We start from the raw sequence: 20872 nt of genomic DNA on the forward strand, positions 1-20872 counted from the left end.
CCCTGGTTGGGACCCTTTTATTTAACCTGCCCAGATGGTCTCCTCCCTATGGGAATGTGCCTTCCCCCACACCAACTCAGGGTTCTGGTGGGGCTGCCCGTCACTGAGTCCCCACCTCTCCCCCCAAGACTATGGTGCGGACAAGCACAGCTCCTCAGCCGTCTGGTCTCAGTGACTGGTCCAGGCAAGAGCCTGGGACACAGCCAGCCAATAAGAGCTCTTCCCTGGGCCTTTTTACCAGGAGCTGGGGAAGCAGAGGTCTTTTTTCTTGGTGTGTGAGGCCTTGAGGACGGTGCCCAGAGCTGTGTTTCACCACAGGGGTAAGGGGAGAGGTGGCAGGTGGCTCTGGGTCCTGAAAGCTAGACTTCATTAACTCCTCCATGGCCTCCAAGCCAAAGGAACCCCTGTTCTGCTTGCAGGGCTTAGACCTGAGTTCCTGATACCTAGAGCCCCAAAGTCTAAATGGACACATCCTTTGATGTGTCCTTGAAACAAAATGATAACATGTGAAGGAGAAACAAAGAATCAGAAGAGACAAAAAGCAAAACAAACAAAGCAAACAAAAAAACAGACCCAAACCCCCGAACAGGACAGAACCACAGACTCTCAGTATTTAAGAGGTCATCCGTCGATATCCCATTCGAACAGATGGAGAAACCAGAGAGGTTAGGAGAGCTGGCCCAGACACAGAAAATTGGTGGCAGGCAAGACCTGAGCACAGGTCCCCTAGGCTAAGTCAGGGGTCTCTCCCATCCTTTCCCATATACTGTTCTAGTATCTTTTTGTTGTTGTTGTCCCTTTTTTGGAGGGGGCCGCACTGCACGGTTTGCAGGATCTTAGTTCCCCAACCAGGGATCGAACCCGGGCCCTTGACAGTGAGTGCGTGGAGCCCTAATCACTGGACCGCCAGGGAATTCCCCCCATGTACTCTTCTAAATCAAGGGTCAGCAAACTTCATCTATGAACAGCCAGTATAAATGTTATAGGCTTTGTGGGCCATACCACCTCTGTTACAACTACTCAACTCTGCCGTCGTTGCACCAAAGTGGCCACAGAGAACATGTAGGCCAACGGAGTTTGGCTGTATTCCTCATTTATAAGAAACAAAATCTGATTTTCATATAATTTCACATCATGAAATAGTATTCTTCTTTTGATTCTCTGAAACTCATCTAAAAAGAAAATCTTAATTCACAGACTACACACATACAAGTGGTGGCCCATATCTATATTTTTGCTAGTTTGCAAATTTGGTTTGTTGACCCCTGGTATGAATCCTGAAAATAACAGAAAGAATGTCTGTATTGGGGATGATAACATACTGCTTGATACCTTCCATTCCTCACCCTTTGACCAGGGCAGACATTGCAAATGGATCAGAGCACTATCTCTTGAGCCCTCATAGCCTCAGGCAGGCAGAAGCAATCAACTGAAGATAGTACTCAAGACAGATCCTAGCTGCCTCCTCCCCAGTCCCTCAGCCCCCCTCTCCTTCCTAGAGTGCAGTTCAGACCCTCTTCCCATGACACCTCTTGATAACATCTTCTCACCCTGGGACTATTTTCTCTTTTGATGCTTAGTGAACTGAGCCAGCAAGGGTCCTGGATATGAGCAGGCCAGGATTTTAAAAACTGACTTAGCAGCAGAACATTTATCTGAAACAGAATCTCAGATTACATGTATGTACACCATACATGAAATTTGAAAATGATACAATGAAACACATTAAAGAGGTATTAGTACAAAATTACTTTCCAGGTTCAATTTTTTGACCCATTACAAAGTCAAGGATATCTCGAGAATTAGAAAAGTGAGAAGTCTGAGGCAGATCCACTTACAGATTTTTACTAAGAACCTCCACCTGCCAGGCATCCACCCTTAAAAGATCAATCTCAGTGTCAGATTTATGGCTGTGTGGTACAGAAAAACTCCTGACTCATGCACGAGTGAAAGGAAATGATATTCACCAAGGAACCTGCCAACAAGGAAGGTCTGTAGGCTGCCTGCCCTGCACTCTTAGCACACTCTTCCAACAAAGAGGGAGGGTGGGGAAGCTCTACTGCAGGGTCCACATGCTGAGGGCTGGACTGGCTGTAGGTCACAAAGCTGATTAAGAATCTCATGAGCCAAAATTTCTAATGAACTGATTATTTTACAGGAGGCAATGACACAGCTGGGGGCTCATGTTTCTTAATACAGTTCAACGATGAAATCCAAATCTCATTTTAAAGAAAACCTGACCACCCCCACCCCCACCCCCGCTAAGCTGGATTTGAAACCACTTAGTGTGAAACCCTCATTCTGGAGAAGAGGGTCACATGGCAAGCCGCAGAAGCCGGATCATAATCCAGCCTGGCTCTCAGGGGTGGCATCTACTCCAAGCGTACGTTCCAGCTTCCCCAAGCTGACCTGAACGCCGCGAGGGCCAGTGCTGTGCTCTGCTGTGGCAGCTACTCAGGGATGTTGGCTGCGGGTAATGAGCACCGTTCATGGCACTGCAAAGAACATTTCTCAGGACCAGGGAGAAGATGAAAATGAGAGGCACAGCAAGCCCAGGAGCTGTGGCCGGGGGTGGGCGGAGCTGGTCATGTGAGTGCAGGGAGGCCCAAGGCCACTCTGCAGGGCTGAGTGACCTCGGTCTTGAGGAGCGTGCTTCCTGTTTGGAGCCCCCATGTTACCACCCGCAGCTCTGAGTACCGAGCGGCGCCAAGGCAGAGAGGCCTCAAGCTCCTTCTCAAGTGGCAGGATGGCCACCCTGGGAGCTACGGGTGCTGGGGATCCCTGGACTGCCGGGACCAAGGTGTGTCTGGGGGTCGGCGGGTGGGGAAACCGTGCTGCCACCATCCGGGACCCACAGACCCACTTCCACACCTCCCCGGAGGCCCCCGCAGACACTCTCTCTTCCCTCCTCCTAACTTTTTTTTTTTTTTGCGGTACGCGGGCCTCTCACTGTTGTGGCCTCTCCTATTGGGGAGCAGAGGCTCCAGACGTGCAGGCTCAGCGGCCATGGCTCACGGGCCTAGCCGCTCCGCGGCACGTGGGATCCTCCCGGACTGGGGCACGAACCCGTGTCCCCTGCATCGGCAGGCGGACCCCCAACCACTGCGCCACCAGGGAAGCCCCCTCCTCCTAACTTTTAATCTTAGTTAAATTGCATTTTTAATTTAGTTTCTGAGTTTCACCTCAGAAGTTTGACACTTCTCAATCTGCCTTTCAATTATTTTATCTAGCTGTCTCCTGGCTTCATTTTAAATTTTACCTGTGTTTTGGTAATTTCTCATTTATTTGACCTTGACTTTGGACCTTTTTATTCATCCTTTCCCCTCTCCTCGTTTTTCTTCCCCGGTTGTTTGGAATTTTCCATTTTACACCTCCTGCCTTACCTGTTTATTCTATTCTACTGATACTTTCACGAATGTTCCTCTACTGCTTCCTGAGTACAGAAGCAGCACATGCCTGCTGAAATGCACTGAGCACTTCACAGGATCTCACAGGGGACTCCGAGGGGGGCAGAGGGACGGGAGGGGCAGGCTGCCACCTGCTCACCCAAACCTACTTGTTTCCGGAGTCCAGGTATCTATCTGTACCTGTCCTATTTTAAGCTTTTATGTAACTCTTTTAAGACCCTTAACACTAGAGCCCTGTTTTTTGTTGCTGTTTTGGCGGGCTCTGTCTCCACCATGGCGATTAGCAACGGGGAGTGAAGCGGGGGGGATGGAATCGGCCTAACTGGGCAGGTGGGGCTTCTTCCCACAAATTCTGTGCCAGGCTCAGAACCTCAGCACGGCTCAGCAAGGCCACCTGGGCTAACCCTCTCGTGGCTTTGAGCCCCACTCGGCTAGCAGCCTGGCCTGTGCCCACGCTCAGGCGGGCCCGGGGATTAATGATGGGGATCAGCACTGTTCTCAAGACATCTCACCTCGGCGCCTCTCACGCCAGGCTCTGGACTCGGGGCTGAGCAGACAGCGCTGACCCCACAGACGGAGGGCCGCCTCTTGCCCTGCAGTGCCCATTCCAAGCTTGGGCTCCCGATGAAGGGCCAGTGCACCCTTCCAAAGTCCAAGGCAGGAGAAGCCTGAGGCCTCCCTGCCCCCTCAGGAAAGGGCTCCCAGACCCGCCCACCCTCCACCCTCTCCCTTCTCCCCAGAGGCCTGTTCTGAAGGGCCTGGAGCCAACTGGGGTGTCCTCTCCTAGAGAATGTTTCTGCCTGACAACCTGCCCTGGAGCCTGTTACACTGCCCCAGTTTTTCTTGCCAATCAAAGCACAACCTTTCAACTGAAGAGCCATCTGCCTTTTGATTCTAATCAAGGTGATGCAGGGCCCCTGCAAGGACAGAGGGCAAGTGCTGATAGGGTTTGGGGAGTGGCCACTAGGCCTGGCTGAAGCTGCCACCGTGGATGTGGTGGGGCCCTTCGTCACCCACAGTGGATCTGGCATTGATCCCAGATCTCTGTGACACTCAAACCCTATGGTCCTGACAGGGTTACTGCCTCCTGGTAAGAGGACAGGAGAAGGGGACCCAGAGGGCCCACCTAGTGGGGCTCAGCCCTGGGAGGCTTAGCCTGGGCGGCCTGTACACATCACCAACTTTCTGAACCATCTGGAAATAACTTATGAGTATCTCATAAAAACAAAGATGTTCTCTTCCATGACCCCGGCTCGATGATCAAATTCAGGAACCCTGGTGCCGATGCGCCTCCACTGTCCAACGCAGAGTCTTTACAGCAGTGACAACTCTGCCCTGTAGCAGTTAACGGTCAAGCTCTACACATCAGCCAGCGGGGTACAGAAGGGGCTCTGTGGGGTCCTCTGGAGCCTGTCTCCTGAGGTGGCGCCTTCCAGCAGATGCACTTCTCTGAAGCCATCCTAAAGGCGCCGCAGGATGCGTCCTGGAGCACACATCTGCTGACTGGCACTTGGAGACGGTGCCTAAATGCCTCGGCCACCAGCTGCTGACTCCCTCCGAAGGACCAGGGGAGAAGACAGCCACCGGCAGCACACGCAGCTCCACGACAAATCCCAACCTGACCCTGCAGCCTAACTTACTGGTGCACTTGATATTTTAAAGTGAAAATCCCTACTTCCAGCTTAATTCCTTAATTCTGGTTTCACTTCTGGCTGATAACCCGAGGGTTCCTCCATGCGGTTTCGGGATTTCCAACCACTAAGGAGAAGGCACCCTGCGAGGCCCTGCGTGTGGGATTGGCCTCTGGGCCCCTGCATGCGCAGTCCCCTGGCCTGTGATGCTCCTTCCCTCCTCTTCCCTGGCGGGCCCCTGCTTTTCCTCAGGCTCTGCTTATGTGGCACTCCTCCCGGAGGCCATACTGGACCCCAAGGTTGCCTGTGCCAGCCCTCAGTTGCGTACAACTGCAGACTCTTCCAGCGTTTTCCCACCGTGACCCCACGGGAGGACGTGTATTTTCAACGCCACCCAGCAGAGGGTCGCAGCTGCGAAGGCTGGAGACCTCACAACTCCAGGGAGGGCCGCTCACAGGGTGAACTGGGGCCTCGGGAGGGGTGGACCTGGCAGCCCTGAATCTGAACACACGTGAAAGACGCAAAAGCTTCCAAATCAGGACATTACCTGCGTGCAGATCAGGATGTACATGCAAAGGTTCTATCAAACACGACGGCACTGGTATTTTAACACAACTGGGGCGGGGGTGGGGGGGGGTAGGGATCTTGAAATCAACACTTAGTAGCAACATTTGGAGTGGTGCAAACTGGGGGCGGGGCGGCCCTGCTGAGACTCAGCAGCAGAGGCATGGCCAAGCCGCTTCTCTCTGGAGTCACTGCTTCAAGGTGCAACCCCACTCCCACCACAGTCACTGGGGGCAGGAACAGCAGCGCCACGGCCCCTGCTCAGCAAGGCAGGCTCCCCACTCTGAATCCAAACGCTGGCGATGTCCTGTAATCATTCTTTGGTGTCCAGGAAGAACCAACCTGTAACAATAAGTTCTCTCCTCAGGATCCACATTTAACTCAGGTACAGAGTTTAGCTAATCATAGGGTTCTAGCAAGCAAATGGGATTGTTAAATCCAAAGTTTCATTTTCTCTTCTGGAAAGGAGCAATCGAAAGTCTGAGACAAGAAAGTGCGCGTCAAGCTACCTCTGGTTTTGTTCCACTCCTGTTCTCCTTGGTGTGGCGTGGTGGCCAGTGCTTCAGAACCTTCCAGGTACGTGACAGCTGTGTCATAAAGAATTTAACCTGGCCCAAAGAAAGGTCTGGCCTTTGCCCTTGGCTCCTGGGAGGCCATGTCTCTGTCCTTGAATGTCCTGCCTGGTGGGGTGCCTTTGTTTAGCTGGGGGCCTTTGGCACAGTCTAAGTGTGATTCCAGGCAGGGGCGTCGGGTCAAGCGGCATCGGTTCAACCACAGAGGGACTGGAGACTGGGCAGCCACGTGGGAGGTCGGCCGGGTATACTGACCAAGTTCCAATAAAGACCCTAGACACCAAGGCTTCCCAGGCTGGCAATGCTCTGTGCGCATCTTCTCGTAATGTTGCCAGGAAAGTCACTGTGGCCGGCGATTCCACGGGGAGGACGCTGCTCCCTGCGCCTCTCCCCTCGGCTGGTTTTAATCTGTGTCCTTTCGCTGTAATAAACCATAACTGTGAGTACACCAGCTTTCAGAGAGTGCTGAGAGTCCTTCTAGGGAAATTATCGAGCCTGAGGGTGGTCTTGGGGACCCTGAACTCTGCAGTTGTTGTCAGAAGACAGGGTGGTCTAGTGGTCTATAGGCCATGCCTAACCCTACAGCTGCATGAACCATATTGTAGTTTTCCCCATGGTTTCAAATTCTTACGTTTTGATAAGAACGTCAAAAATGTCCATTAAGTAGGTCAAGTTTGTACCCAAACATCATCTCTGAAAGCATGTGCCGTGAAGTAACGTTTCAACCAGGACGATGTGACTATTTTCCTGAGTTTATGTGCCTTGTTTGATCTCTTCCTGTGTGGCCACCAGCAAACCAGCGAGTGGAAGGCCCTGCTCCAACTGAGAACCAAACGTTTCTCAAAGCCAGCGCGTGGGAGGCTTCCTGGAATGGTCATATTCTCCGGCCCACTTGTAACTCCTTTGCAGTTCTCCCCAGTCTAACGGCGGACTCCCCATCCAGTGGGGCCATCGTTCCAGGAGGACGTGAGGTTAAGCATAAGCCATGCTTCAAGCCCTCCACGGAGGCACCACCACGTGGGTCTGACAGACCTGGGAGCTCCGCTCTGTGACTGCAGTGTCAGGGCTCTCATCAGGCTGGATCTCAGAATCCCCACCAGGATCTTGGTGTCCTGCCATAGGCCAGTCTTGACAAGATGTCCCTGAACCCTAAAAGCTAGTTTTAATTCAATGCCCGATTTACCACCCAATCTTGCATGGGCTTGAGAGAATGGCTGTTTGCAGCAGCCAGGGGAGCCAGCTTCTCTTCTCTCACGTGACCTTCAGCTAAGCACAGTAGTGCCTTTTCTCTAAGTCATAGGATGACTAAGAAAGTGGACTGACACTTGACATATTTTTTTTTAGTTTGAAAATATCCAAGGCCTTATTGAGTGCAGGATGCCGATTTCAAGTGTCTACTATTTTTAAACCAAGGTGTAACCTACTACAGGAAAGTCTGCACATCTTATCTTAGGTGTACAGCCTGGTGAAGGTTTTCATGTGCAGACCAAGATCCCAACGTCCCAGAAGGCTCCCTGGTGTCCCGTCCCTGTCAATTCCGACTCGAGGTAACCACTGATCCATGCTCATCACCGTCGGTCAGCTTAACTTCCTGTAACTGGAAGCATACAATAGGTACTTTTCTGTGTCTGGCTTCTCTCACTCAACAGAGTGTCTGTAAGATTCTCCCAGGGAGTGGTGGTCTGTCTGTTCTCGTGGCCGTTAGAATTCTGTTCTTCGATTAGGCCGCCGTGGACGTGTTCTGTGGGTGGACACTAGGCTGTTTCCTTTAGGGGAGTCGTGATCAAAGCTGCTATGGATGCACCTGTACATGTCTTCTGGTGGATGTATGCACTCAGGACTAGGACTGGAGTGGCAGGGTCAGAAGCTTTATCTGTGTGTCCAGCTTCAGAAGATACTGCCCAGAGCCACATGCTCCCATGAGCGGGGTGTGAGGTGCTACTGATCCACGTCCTTGGTGGTACTAAAGGGAATTTTAGCCCTTCTGGTGTGTGTGAGGAGGCACCTCACTCTCATTTTATTGTGCATTTCCTTCTTGTTATGATGTCGATGTGGTGATCCCGAGCGCCTTTTCACACGTTGATTGGTCACTGGGGTATCTTCTTCTGGGAGGTGTCTGTTCATGCCTTTTGCCCATTTTAAAATTGAATTTTCTTTTCCTAGTCTATGGCAATTTTCACCATCTTCATGAGGGTGTCCTTTGATGAACAAATGTTCTTAATTTTAGTGAAGTCTAACTTGTGAGTCTTTTATGGCTAGTGGCGTTTCTGTCCTACTGAAGAAGTCTATGCCTCCTTTAAGGACGTGAAAATTTTTTTCCCATGTTGCACCTTTCACATTTATGGGATTAAAAAAAAAGATTTATTGAAATATAGTTGATTTACATCACATTTATGTCTGTAATCCATTTCAAATTAATATATGTGTATGGCGTGAGGAGGGGTCAATATTTATCTTCTCCGTATGGATGGATATCCCAGTGATCAGCATGACTTTTTGAAAAGTTCATCCTTCCCCACTGACCTTCAAGGGTCTTCTTCATTTTGACAATGTTAAGGTTCCCTTGCAAGAATACTATTAGGAAGAAAACATCAGTGTCTATTATTTTCATTGGATTTTTGCACATTCCATATTATAGATAATTGTTGGTCTACTTTTTTCTTTGTGGAATTTGCCTCAAAGGTGAAGTTTGCAAATGAGTTCAATATTTTGTTCTCAATACTGACACAAGGAACTTCCCTGGTGGCGCATTATTAAGAATCCGCCTGCCAATGCAGGGGACACGGGTTTGAGCGCTGGTTGGGGAAGATCCCACATGCCGCGGAGCAACTAAGCCCATGTGCCACAACTACTGAGCCTGTGCTCTAGAGCCCGCGAGCCACAACTACTGAAGCCCACGTGCATCAATGAAGACCCAGTTCAGCCAAAAATAAATAAATTAATTTAAAAAACCCCAATATACACTTAAAAAACTCCAAAAAACACTGACACAAGATGTAATATTTTTAGGCCCAGCAGTTGAACTTAAATATGCCTCTTTTCCACTTCATCATTTGTTTCTCTTCCAATAATAAAGGATTCTTTTTAAAGAGCAATTTGTATCCTTTCTTGGGGAACTATAACCATCACCACCCCCTGAAATCACAGGCTTGGTAACAGTTTCTCCAAATGATACACCATGGGCTCATGCCTTGACACTATTCCCTCAGACAGATTAAAATTCTCCCCTACTTTGCTTGTGATTGACTGCAAAGCATTACTATGAATTCAAGTTGTAAAACCCTCCCGTTACGGGGACAGCCTCATCGACCTGCATATAGCAGAAAGTGGAACAAGACACTGGGAGGCGGAAGGATGCCCCTGGCTGCCCGATGCAGATCCACGCGACCCACCCCGTGCTGGCAGGACGGGCACAAGTCTCCTAGGAGGGCCGCGGGAGAGCCATTATTTTCTTCTTCTTACTTACGTAGTACTCATGATCCACAAATGGATCTACAAAGCAGAAAGCATGCATTGTCTTGTGGTTGGCGTGTCTGTGAGGGCAGGGAGACCACAGCCGGGGCGGGGCGGGGGACTGTCTACAGAAGGAAAACCACTGGCTCTCTGTTCCAGCCACAGGCGCCTCCTCACCACGGTCCACCAGCCACGTGATCGGCCTCCATCACAGCACAGACCCCCTTCTCCCACACTCACCCTGCCACTGGCCTCGAACCCGCCAGTCACCTCCTGGACCCCTCGTCCCCAGACCTGCCCTCCTCAGGGCTCCTCTTGAACGTCGCCTCCCCTGCCCTCTCACCACGGCTGACGCTGCCTGTCTCCCCTCTTCCAGGACGTTAATGTCACGTCCCACGAGGACAGAGGCTCCGAGACAGAGACTCGACCTGAGTTTGTGGGGTGACTGCCCAGGCAGCGGGCTCGCCAGCCCCTCCCAGAGGCCCCCGCCCGCCCACCCGCCCTGCCCCCGGCTTACCTGTCCTTGTACTTGATCACAGCGTCCACAATCTTCTTCATCTTCTTGGTGAGGTTGGGCGGGTTGGGGGAGAGCTTCTCGGCAGGCGGCCGGCCACGCTTCTTCTGCTTCTTGCTCTCGTCGTCCTTGTCGCGGCTGCGGGTGCTGGTGGTCGGGGTGGAGGGGCCGGCATCGCTGTCCCGCTTGCGCTTCCGCGACGATTTCTTCTGCCGGACCTCCTCTTCGATCTCCTCCAGCGTGCCCTCCTCGATGGCCTTCAGGGTCAATAGTGGTAAAAATAGGACAGCCAGCACCGAGGTCGACAAGCAGAGGCCGCGGCGCAAACCCGGGGGCCTGGCTGGGGCGGGACACATGCTGGGGCTCCAGACGGGCTCCAAGGGCACGGGGGCTGTGAGGGCCAGCTCTGTCTCCCCGATGCCAGCCCACCCAAGCCCGTTCTTCGCAGATAAACGGTGTATGTTACAAATTTAAGTGTCACAGCCTCACTGTATGAAGCCTGAAGAGTGGGCTCCTGTAAACCCTCCACCCAGAGGTGACCCCGTCAACACTTCTGCTCTAGACCATGTTCCATGTTTTTAAAAAACTGTGGTAAGATACACATAACATAAAGTCAGCTGCTTCAAACACTGTCAAGTGTGCAGTTCAGTGGCACTGGGAACGCTCCTGCTGTGCAGCCATCCCCACCCTCCACCTGCAGCATGTCCCACCTTCCCACGCACATGTGCACAATCGAGGCAGCACCGGGATCGAGCCACATACCACATCACGACTCAGCTTTTTGCTTATTATGTCCTGGATATACTTCCTCTCGTCTTTCTGCAACATAATTTTTAATGCCTATTTAATAGTATTTCCTTGTAACATGGGCCTTAACTTAACTTCCTCTGTAGTTGGGCATTTAGGTTCTTTCCAATTTTGCGAGGATGGGTGGGTGGGCTATTCTAAGTACCGTCATAACTGACATTTGTCTTTCTTTTAGATAGATTCCTGAAAGTGAAACCGCTGGGTTGAAGAACACGAACGTGAATGTTAACTTTAAAATAGTTCCGATGTATTAATTCTCAACGATAATAACTAACTTGCATGTTTTAGCCCTGAACACAAAGTGATGGGAAGCCAGGTTTCTAGGGGGGCATGGAATCAGAAACGGGAGTGGGGCCTGGACCCAAACGGATGCCCTGGTTATTCATCTCAGTTACCGGCTGCATCTGAGTGCAGGTACGGGGCCAGGCACTGAACACAGCCCACAAACACGGTGACAAGTGTGCTGAGTGCCAAGAAGGAGGGTGAGAGGTGCTCTGAGGATGGTGGAGCAGATGTGTCCTGGTCAGGGTTGGGGAGAGCTTCCCAGAGGTGGGCACTTAAGCAGATCTGAAGGGTCAGGGTGGTGGAAGGAGGCATCCAGGCCAAAGGAACAGCATGGAGGGCACAGAGCAGACAGGAAGGACTGAAAGGAGGTTGGCATGGGGGAGGGCACACAGTGGGTCGAATGGTGTCCCCTCTAATTCATATCTACCTGGAACCTCAGGATGTCATCTTATGGGGTAATGGGGTCTTTGCAGATGTAATAAGTTAAGAATAGAGATGAGATCATACTACATTAGCGTGGGCCCAAATCCAAGGAGTCAGAAAAGGCCGTAAGAGAGATACTGCAGACATCCATGTGAAGGCGGAGGCAGAGACTGGAGTGATGTGGCCACAAGCCAAGGAATGCTGGGGCCACCAAAAGCTGGAAGAGGCAAGGAAGCAGCCTTCAGAGGGAACATGGTCCTGCTGACACCTAGATTACAGACTCCTAGCCTCCCGAATTGTGAGAGAAAAAATTCCTGTTGTGCTAAGCCACCAAATTTGTGGTAATTGTCATAGCAGCCCAAGGAATCTAATACTGGGGTCTCTGGTCCTGTGCCCTAGACATGCAGGTCAGCCCAGAAGGGCAAGAGCCAGGCACATTCTACAGGGTTTGGGTACATATGGCATCAGAGTGGCTGCCAGAAAAGTGGTGCGAATTACATGTGCACCACTAAGACAGAGGAGTATCTGAATTGGGTAAATCTCTCTCCCTCTCTTTTTTTTAAATATCTCTTTTATTAATGTAAATTTTATTGAGTACGATATATTAAAAAAAATGGCATGTGCTCAAATGGGAAAGAATAGTCTTTTCAACAATGGTGCCAGGACAACCAGATAGCCACATGCAAAAGAATGAAGTTGGACCCGGACCTCACGCCATACGCAAAAATTAACTCAAAAGCGATCAACGGTGGACTTCCCTGGTGGTGCAGTGGTTAAGATCCTCCTGCCAGTGCAGGGGACATGGGTTTGAGCCCTGGCCCGGTAAGATCCCACATGCCACGGAGCAACTAAGCCCGCACACCACAACTACTGAGCCTGAGCTCTAGAGCCCAGGAGCCATAACCACTGAGCCTGTGTGCCACAACTACCAAAGCCCGCGTGCCTAGAGCCCATGCTCTGCAACAGAGAACACCGCAATAAGAAGCTCACGCACTGCGATGAAGAGTAGCCCCCGCTCGCCACAACTAGAGAAAGCCTGTGAGTGGCAACGAAGACCCAACGCAGCCAAAAATAAATAAATAAAATTAAAAAAAAAAAAAGGATCACGGACCTACATGTAAGAGCTGAGACTCTAAAATTCTTGAAAGGAAACACAGGGGTAAATCTTTGTGACCATCAATTGGCAATGGATTCGCAGGCATGCTACCAAGGCACAGGCGAAAAGAGAAAACCAAATAAATTTGACTTCATCAGAAATTTAAAATTCTGTGCTTCAAAGGACAGTATCAAGAAAGCGAAAAACAGGGGCTTCCCTGGTGGCGCAGTGGTTAAGAATCCACCTGCCGATGCGGGGGACACAGGTTCGAGTCCTGGTCCGGGAAGATCCCACATGCCACGGAGCAACTAAGCCCGTGCGCCACAACTACTAAGCCTGAGCTCTAAAGCCCGCGAGCCACAACTACTGAAGCCCACGTGCCTAGAGCCCGTGCTCCGCAACAAGAGAAGCCACCGCAATGAGAAGCCCACGCACCGCAATGAAGAGTGGCCCCCGCTCACTGCAACTAGAGGAAGCCTGCGCGCAGCAACGAAGACCCAATGCAGCCAAAAAACAATGAATAAATAAAATAAATAAATTTTAAAAATATGTAAAAAAAAAGTGAAAAACAAAGACAAAAACCACCCCACAGAATAGGAGAAAATATTTGCAAATCATATATCTGATAAAAGACTCTAAAGAAGATCTACAAATGGCCAGAAAGCACATGAAAAGGTGCCCAACACCATTAGCGCCACCCCCCCAACCAGCACACCCCACCGGAAGCAATTCAAAACCACAATAAGATGCCACTGCACACCCACTAGGATCGCTAGAATCAAAAGGCAAATAGAAAGTTATCAGCGAGGACCTGGAGAAACTGGAACCCTCCTGTGCTGCTGGTGGGAATGTAAAATAGTGCAGCCACTTTGGAAAACAGTTTTCGTTCCTCAAAAGGTTAAACAGAGAATTACCATTTGATCCACTCCTAGATACACACCCCAGAGAAATCAAAACATATGTCCTCACAAAACTTGTACACAAATGTTCAGCACTGCATTATGCACAATAGCTAAAAAGTGGAAACAACCCCACAGTCCGTCAACTAATGACTAGATAAACAAATGTTGTATACACTTATAATGGAACATTATCCAGCCATAAAAAGAATGAAGTCCTGATATATGCTAGAACCTGGATGAATCTTGAAAATATTTTGCTAAGTGAAGAAACCCAGACATCAAAGGATCACATAATGCATGATTTCATTTATAGAAAATTTCCTGTTTAGGCAAAATTACTGAAACAGAAAAGTTGTTTAGTGGATGTCAAAGGCTAGAGGGAATAAAGGGATGGGAAGATAGCTAAAGAGAAAATAGTTTCTTTTGGGTGAGAATGTACTAAGCTTCATTTGTGGTGATAGTTTCAGAACTCTGTGAATATACTAAAAATCACTGAACTGTACATCTTACATGGGTAAATTCTACGGTATGTAAGTTATTCCTCAAAGAAAGGGAGGAGGGAGAAAGAAATGAGCGCCAACTATTATCATTAGCATGTGGGCAGCTATTGTCTCAGTAATGCCGGGCTGGCAAAGGCCCCATGCGAGCCGTTCGGGACTGTGGTTGGTACGACGTTCCTTCATCCAAGGTTCTCTTCTGGGCCCTGGAGCCCTGGGCCAACGGCAGGGAATGAGATGCCCCACCCGCCCCACTGGAGGTTCGGTGGTTCCTGGCATGTTTCAACAGCTCCCTCTGGTGCCCAGCTCAGTGGGCGAGCTCGCAAGTCTGGGGTGTTCTGAGCTCCCAGGAGGGGACCAAGGTCACCTGGCCACATGGCTGAAAAAGCACTGGGGCTGCAGTTAATTAAGGGGAACCCCAGGGTGTGTGATAAGAGGCCTGGGGAGACAGCTGCTCATTCTGGGGTGTGGCGCTCAGCAGGGCGTAACCAAAAGCCACCATCTGCCTTTCAGGAAGTGTCTCAGGGACAACAACTCGAGGGTTGGACTCTTACTCATCACCTCTACACTCAGAACCCCTGGAGCAGGAATGGGGTCTGATTTGTCACTGTAACCCCAGTGCCAGGCCCCTGTGCAAATGTAGAGTGCCCTCACTCGGGTGGGGTTGGGGGGCTGAATCAGGAGGACCAGCAGCCGCCCTCAGCCCTGACTCAGCTGTCGGCAGCTGCAAGGGCCGGGAGCCACCTGCTGAAAATGGGTGCTCACATCACCTCCATGAGCAGCTGGTGCCGGGAGCCTCGGGCGGGGGCTTCCTCCCTCTTCCCTCCCCGCAGCTCCCAGGGGTGACGCACGCAAAGGCGGGGCTGCCTGACCCCGTCCCCACTCTCAACCATCTTGCAGGGTGACTTGACGATCCCCAATATATCCCTGGGTCCTCCGGTCAGCCCCATGCAAAGACTGGCAATATTTTGCTTAAACCTGACGCTGGAAGGGCCAACTCTACCCAGAAGTGGGTTTTGAGCAGCTTGGGAACCGCACAGGGGTGCCTTCCCGAGTTCCATCAGGAGGAACTGAGTGAGCCTGACCCCACGTGTGAAGGGTCGCTGTCGTGAGTGAAAACCGACCAAGAAAGGCCGAAGGGCACTGCCCAGGATTCGGACGAAGGCCTCGATCCTGGCGGCCGAGCCCTGCGCTACCTGAGCCCCGCCCGCGGCCCTCTCCGGCATGTACCTTGAGCCACTGCTTCTCAGTCAGCGAGTCGCTGTAGTCCACCTCCTTGCGGTGGCGGGAGCCGCGGCCGAACATCTTCTCCTCCTCCTCCTCGCAGGTCAGCCGCTCCACCTCTGCGTCGTCCTTGATGATCCACGAAGGGAGCTCATCCTCCTCCATCAGGCGTGGCTTCCGCTTGGGGTTGCGGGCCTCCTCGCGCCTGCGGTCCAGGTCCATGCGCTATGGGGTGCGGGGCGGCAGGGACAGAGGGACAGGAGTCAGCACAGAGGGGACAGAGGAGATGGCCAGTGGGCACACGCGGGGGCACCCTGACCGGGAGCTGCTTCCCTGCCTCGGGACCATTGCTGCAGCGGTAGTTAAACAGCAGCTTGGTCGTGCGGTGGCCGAGCTGGCCGGACTGCCATGTCAGACCTTGGCTGGGGCTCTGCTTCGGGGGCAGACAGAACTGGAAAGGACAGGAAGGTGGTGGAACGGGAGCTGGAATGGGCAGCGGCTCCCCTGACCCACTGAGGCGATACAGGCTCAGCGGAAAGCACAGGACTGCTGGGGCCGAGGGCACCCCCAATTCCCCCCGATTCCGTGCCCACGAGGGGCAACAGGGCATCTGAGACCGAGGCCCTCGCCAGCCCCTCAGTCTTGGACAGTGTGGCTCCCTCTGAAAGGGAGCCTCAAGGACAACAGGCACTGGCCGGATGGAAGACCATAAACTGGAGCAGGGCTGGGTGTGTACGTGTGTCCTACCATCCCTACGACACACTTAGGAGGCCACGGAACAAAGATGGGTCAGTTAGGAGCCATGGAGGGGCCACCCTGAGGGCTGCCCCCGGCCCCGTTACCCACTGGGGATGCCACCGTCACTGAGACCTTTTGCTCTGTTCGGTGTCAGCAGGGAAGGGGTCGGGGGGCGGGGGGGGGCGCGTGAGCCCCACTGCACGCGGTTCACACAGGCGGGGAACCAAGCCCCTGAGGGTGCGCAGGGCCCGAGTGCCCGCGGCGCTCACCATGAACAGGTCGAACTCTTCCTCGTGCCGGGCAATCATCTGGTTCACCGTCTCATCATCAGGCACCTCGTCTTCTTCCTACAAGATGTCACACGTTTAGTTGGAGTGCGGGGAAACCGGGGTGGGAGGCGGCCGGGCTCGGAGGCGAGCGGCGGCGGTCCATGGGAAATGAGCTGGCGGTCCCAGTCCGGCTGCGGTGGATGGGGACCCACACGGCAGCGAGAGACGCACACGCACACGCACACGCACGCTCCGTGGGATCAGGGCCCTTGCTGGCCATCTCAGCCGAGAAGCCGAGGATTGAATGGGCATGGAGACTGAACTACCCCTCTCACCTTTAGAGGTGGCTCCTCCAAGTCGGGGTTGACGCCCGCTGGCGGAGGGGCAGTGTGGGCGAAGCTGGCACTGCCGCTGCCCGTGCTGCAGTGTCTGCTCTGTGGATAAATAGAGGACTTCAGTCTCCAGGGCTGTCAATCCGGCATCTTTCACCAGCAGTTTAGAAAAAAAAAAACCACTTCAAAGAAAAAGCAAGTACTCATCCTCTTTCCTTTCAGCCCACACTCCCTTTACTCCAAAGGGATGCAAAAAAAATAAGAGTGCAAAAAAGGTAAAAAAACAAAAATGAAAGCCGCTCATGCGTCCACCACTCACGCCGGGGAGGGGGTCGGGGCTGGCGCTGCCCTCACCTCGTCCTGCTCCTCGTGCTCAAGGATGGCCTGGAGGAAAGCGCGCCTCTCATGGCTGGAGGACTTCTGGTCGAACATGCCGGCCTGGATCACCTTCTGGTCGACGTTGAGCTTGTACTTGGCCGCAGCCAGGATCTTCTCTTCCACGCTGTTGACCGTGCAGAGGCGGAGCACACGCACCTCGTTCTGCTGCCCGATGCGGTGGGCACGGTCCTGCGCTTGCAGGTCCTGGGGAGAGAGACGCCGGTCAGTCCCAAACAAGCTCTTTAAATCGTTAAGGGACAGTAGGTCACTGGATGCCACTGGGAAAGGCAGGGGTCTTCCAATTCTCGGGTGCCCGCCTGGCTGTTCTGCCCGCCACAGCCAGAAGCTGCACAGGCCAGAAGCTCAGGAACAAGACCTGGAGCCCATGCCAGGATGACTTCACCCCAAATTCCTGCAGAAGCGTCACTTTCTACCTTCACTGGGATTTGACGGATACTCAGGAAGAAACCACAGTTGTAGAGGGCCACCCCAGGGGGTTATACCCCAGCAGCTCCTCTCACAGCTGCACAGGGCCCCTTGGCTGCCCAGGGCAGGGCCTGGCTTGGCGTGGCTGTATCATGGCGAGGGCACTGTTTACAGAATGACGCCAAAGCTGGGCAGCACCACGGTGATGCCTGGTTTGACTGGAGGCCCTGCCATGCAAGCCGGGCCCAGACCCCACCTCTCGGAGCCTCAGGATCCACTCTGCTGACACCAGCCCCTCTCGTGGCTATCGTGTGTGAGAGGAGCCAACGGGCATCGGGTGCTCAGGCCAGTGCCTGGTGTGGAGCAAGCGCCCATAAAGTGGTAGGCATGGCGCCAACGCTGTATCATCACGTCCAGCGTAGACCCAGGAGGGGCTACGAGATCCTGTGTCTGGGGCCTGCAGCTGTGTGGGGCTGACCTCCAGATCTGCACCTCATGGCGGCGGCAGAGGCCACACCTGGTGGGAACAGGTGTGCTTTGTGTCCACGGTTCGTACCCCCAACCCTGCCCCGCAGCTCAGCCGGCGTGATTCCTAGCTCTGCAATGTGCTTCATGACCTCTGATGCCCCCCGGGTGTGGATGACAGGGCTCCACGGGGGTCTCTCCCCAAGACAGCCTGTGGGTGGGGGAAGCACACTGGAACCACCTCTCAGGAAACGGGCCAGTCACCAAGGTCCAGGCGGAAGCCACACCCCAGGCTGACGCAGCAACCACCCCAGGCACTCGTCTGTGAGGCGCCCGTGGTTTACACGCTGATAACCAGCTCTGCTGGGCTGTGGAGAAGGGCTCGCTCGCACCGTCAACAGGAGTGAAAGCTGGGGCAGCCTGCTGGAGGCCACTGTGGCAGAACCAACCAGAACGTGAAGGGACAGGCCTGTGGACCGAGCAATCCCACCTCTCAGGCTTGGCCTGGCCGGTGCTCCAAGAGAGGGACAAGAGGGTTCCCCAAGGGGAACAGAAAACCCAGACGTCTGCCAACTGGGGTTTGAATCAAAAATCCTGGGGCCGGGCTTCCCTGGTGGCGCAGTGGTTGAGAGTCCGCCTGCTGATGCAGGGGACACGGGTTCGTGCCCCGGTCCGGGAAGATCCCACATGCCGCGGAGCGGCTGGGCCCGTGAGCCATGGCCGCTGAGCCTGCGCATCCGGAGCCTGTGCTCCACAACGGGAGAGGCCACAACAGTGAGAGGCCCGCATACCGCAAAAAAAAAAAAAAAATCCTGGGGCCACCATATGCCAAGACAGCTGGCTGCTGAGGAAGCAGCTGGGGAGAGTCCCCGTGTGTTTGCATGGAGACATGAACACACCAGCTACTGGCGGGAAGAGACACGTGCTGGAACATGCCATGTTCATGTCAAAGCCAGAACATATGTGTGTACATGGGTAGATGCTGGCTCAGAGAAGAGCGGGGTTGGTGGGGAAGGGGAAAAATGGACTCTAATTTGTTACTTATTGGTATTTGCATTTGAAAAAAATTACTACTTTTATAGTAAGACCTAAGAAGTAAACACTTACTTTAAAACTACTGTACCGGGGCTTCCCTGGAGGCGCAGTTCTGTCTGCCAGTGCAGGGGACATGGGTTCAAGCCCTGGTCCGGGAAGATCCCACGTGCTGAGGAGCAACTAAGCTCATGCGTCGCAACTACTGAGCCTGTGCTCTAGAGCCCACGAGCCACAACTACTGAGCCCGCGTGCCACAACTACTGAAGCCCGTGCGCCTAGAGCCCATGCTCTGAAACAAAGAGAAGCTACCACAATGAGTAGCCTGCGCACTGCAAGGAAGAGTAGCCCCCACTCGCTGCAACTAGAGAAAGCCCACACGTAGCAACAAAGACCCAACGCAGCCAAAAAATAAATAAATAAAATATTTATAAAAACAAACAAACAAACAAAAAACTACTGCATCTATAAAATACCACATCCCTGTTATCTACAGGCACGGAGCTCTGTGCAGGTTATGTGGATAAGAAACAAGGGCAGCAGTGCACAGAGCACAAGAAGTGTGCCCCAGTGTGGTTTTAGGAGGTGCCAGCATGAGAGCTGGGCCAGGACATGGCCAGGAAGGACCTGCATGACTAAACCAGTGACCATTACTGCCAGCTGATAGGACTGGGGCATCTTCCACTTTCTTTGCACATTTACGTGACACCAGAATTTTTTTTGTTTTTTTGGCTGTGCCACGTGGCTTGTGGGATCTTAGTTCCCTGACCAGGGATTGAACCCAGGCCCTCTACAGTGAGAGCGCAGAGTCCTAAACACCGGACCACCAGGGAATTCCCAGGATTTTTTTTTAAATAACAATGGAACATGAATTTTTTCATAATCAGAGCAAAAAACTAGTTTTGTTTTGAGAAACAGAGGAAAGTAACTGCTCTCTGGGCTTCTCTCCAGGGGCCTCTGGGACTCCAGGAAAATGTCAAGAGGCCAGCGGGCACTCGTGCTATTGGGCATGGTCTCCCTGAGGCTTCGAGCCCCTCCCCCTAGGGGGCCTGAGAGCTGTTACCTGGTGGGGGTTCCAGTCACTGTCGAATATGATAACAGTGTCGGCTGACTGGAGGTTCAGACCCAGCCCCCCAGCCCGGGTGCTGAGCAGGAAGATGAAGTACTCGGAGCCGGGCTCGTTGAAGGTCTTCAGCAGCATGCCCCGGTCCTCCGCTTTCGTGGTTCCTGCCAGGGGGTGGGGAGTGCAGGATTATTAGCAAGGTGACCGTGGCGGGCAGAGGGCGGGGCGGGCAGTGGTGCTGAGGAGACAGAGGAACACCTACATCAGGGAGCAGGTATAGCGTCCAAAGCCGTCCAACTCAGGCCACCCAAGCCATGGCCACTCACTCAACACGTGGCCATGAGTGGTGACCGGCGAACAACTCAGATTTACAGTGACACTACTGACCGCCAGTCCTCCCACCCCAGGAGAAGAAAACGAGCCCCAACAGGCCCCTGGTGTCTCCTCCATGTAAATCGGGGCTGCTGTGGGACCTAAGTGGGCAGGTGCTGGAGCACAGTGCCCAGCACCCAGCAGACACTCAGGCAATGGGGCTGCCCTGTGAGTCACCACCACCTGCCCTGCCCAGCTGTCCAGGGGGTGGCGGGAGACACTGCAGCAACACTGTTAACGCCGTGCCCCCAAACCCACGTGGGGTTTCCAGGCGGGCAGACGGGGCTGCTATGGTATCGAACAACTGGCCAGAGGGCTGGCGCCTGCCTCCATCCTACTGTGATGGGTTTTCTCCATTCACAAAGGGAATCATCTACAGGCGAGCACACGGGAGGCTTACAATGGAGACTTGTTTCCCTCTG

At 53.1% G+C, this 20872-nt stretch overlaps 1 protein-coding gene across 7 annotated transcripts in view; it reads right to left on the reverse strand.

The window, feature by feature from the left end:
* Positions 1-20872, reverse strand: part of SMARCA4 (SWI/SNF related BAF chromatin remodeling complex subunit ATPase 4) — an 88262-nt gene that overhangs the window by 6467 nt on the left and 60923 nt on the right. For 3 of the 7 annotated variants that reach the window (XM_081232077.1, XM_081232078.1, XM_081232076.1), the window contains exons 25-31: positions 20079-20242; positions 17069-17296; positions 16718-16816; positions 16383-16460; positions 15382-15600; positions 10904-10960; positions 10145-10398 (exon numbers count right to left, since the gene is read on the reverse strand). In XM_081232077.1, coding sequence (XP_081088203.1) covers positions 10145-10398; positions 10904-10960; positions 15382-15600; positions 16383-16460; positions 16718-16816; positions 17069-17296; positions 20079-20242 — 1099 coding nt within the window. The remainder of the gene's footprint in view (positions 1-10144; positions 10399-10903; positions 10961-15381; positions 15601-16382; positions 16461-16717; positions 16817-17068; positions 17297-20078; positions 20243-20872) is intronic. The other 4 variants (XM_081232082.1, XM_081232081.1, XM_081232080.1 and 1 more) reach the window with 3 other exon arrangements.

Source organism: Mesoplodon bidens (assembly GCF_964165515.1).
Source record: "Mesoplodon bidens genome assembly, chromosome: 4".
Taxonomy (NCBI): domain Eukaryota; kingdom Metazoa; phylum Chordata; class Mammalia; order Artiodactyla; family Ziphiidae; genus Mesoplodon; species Mesoplodon bidens.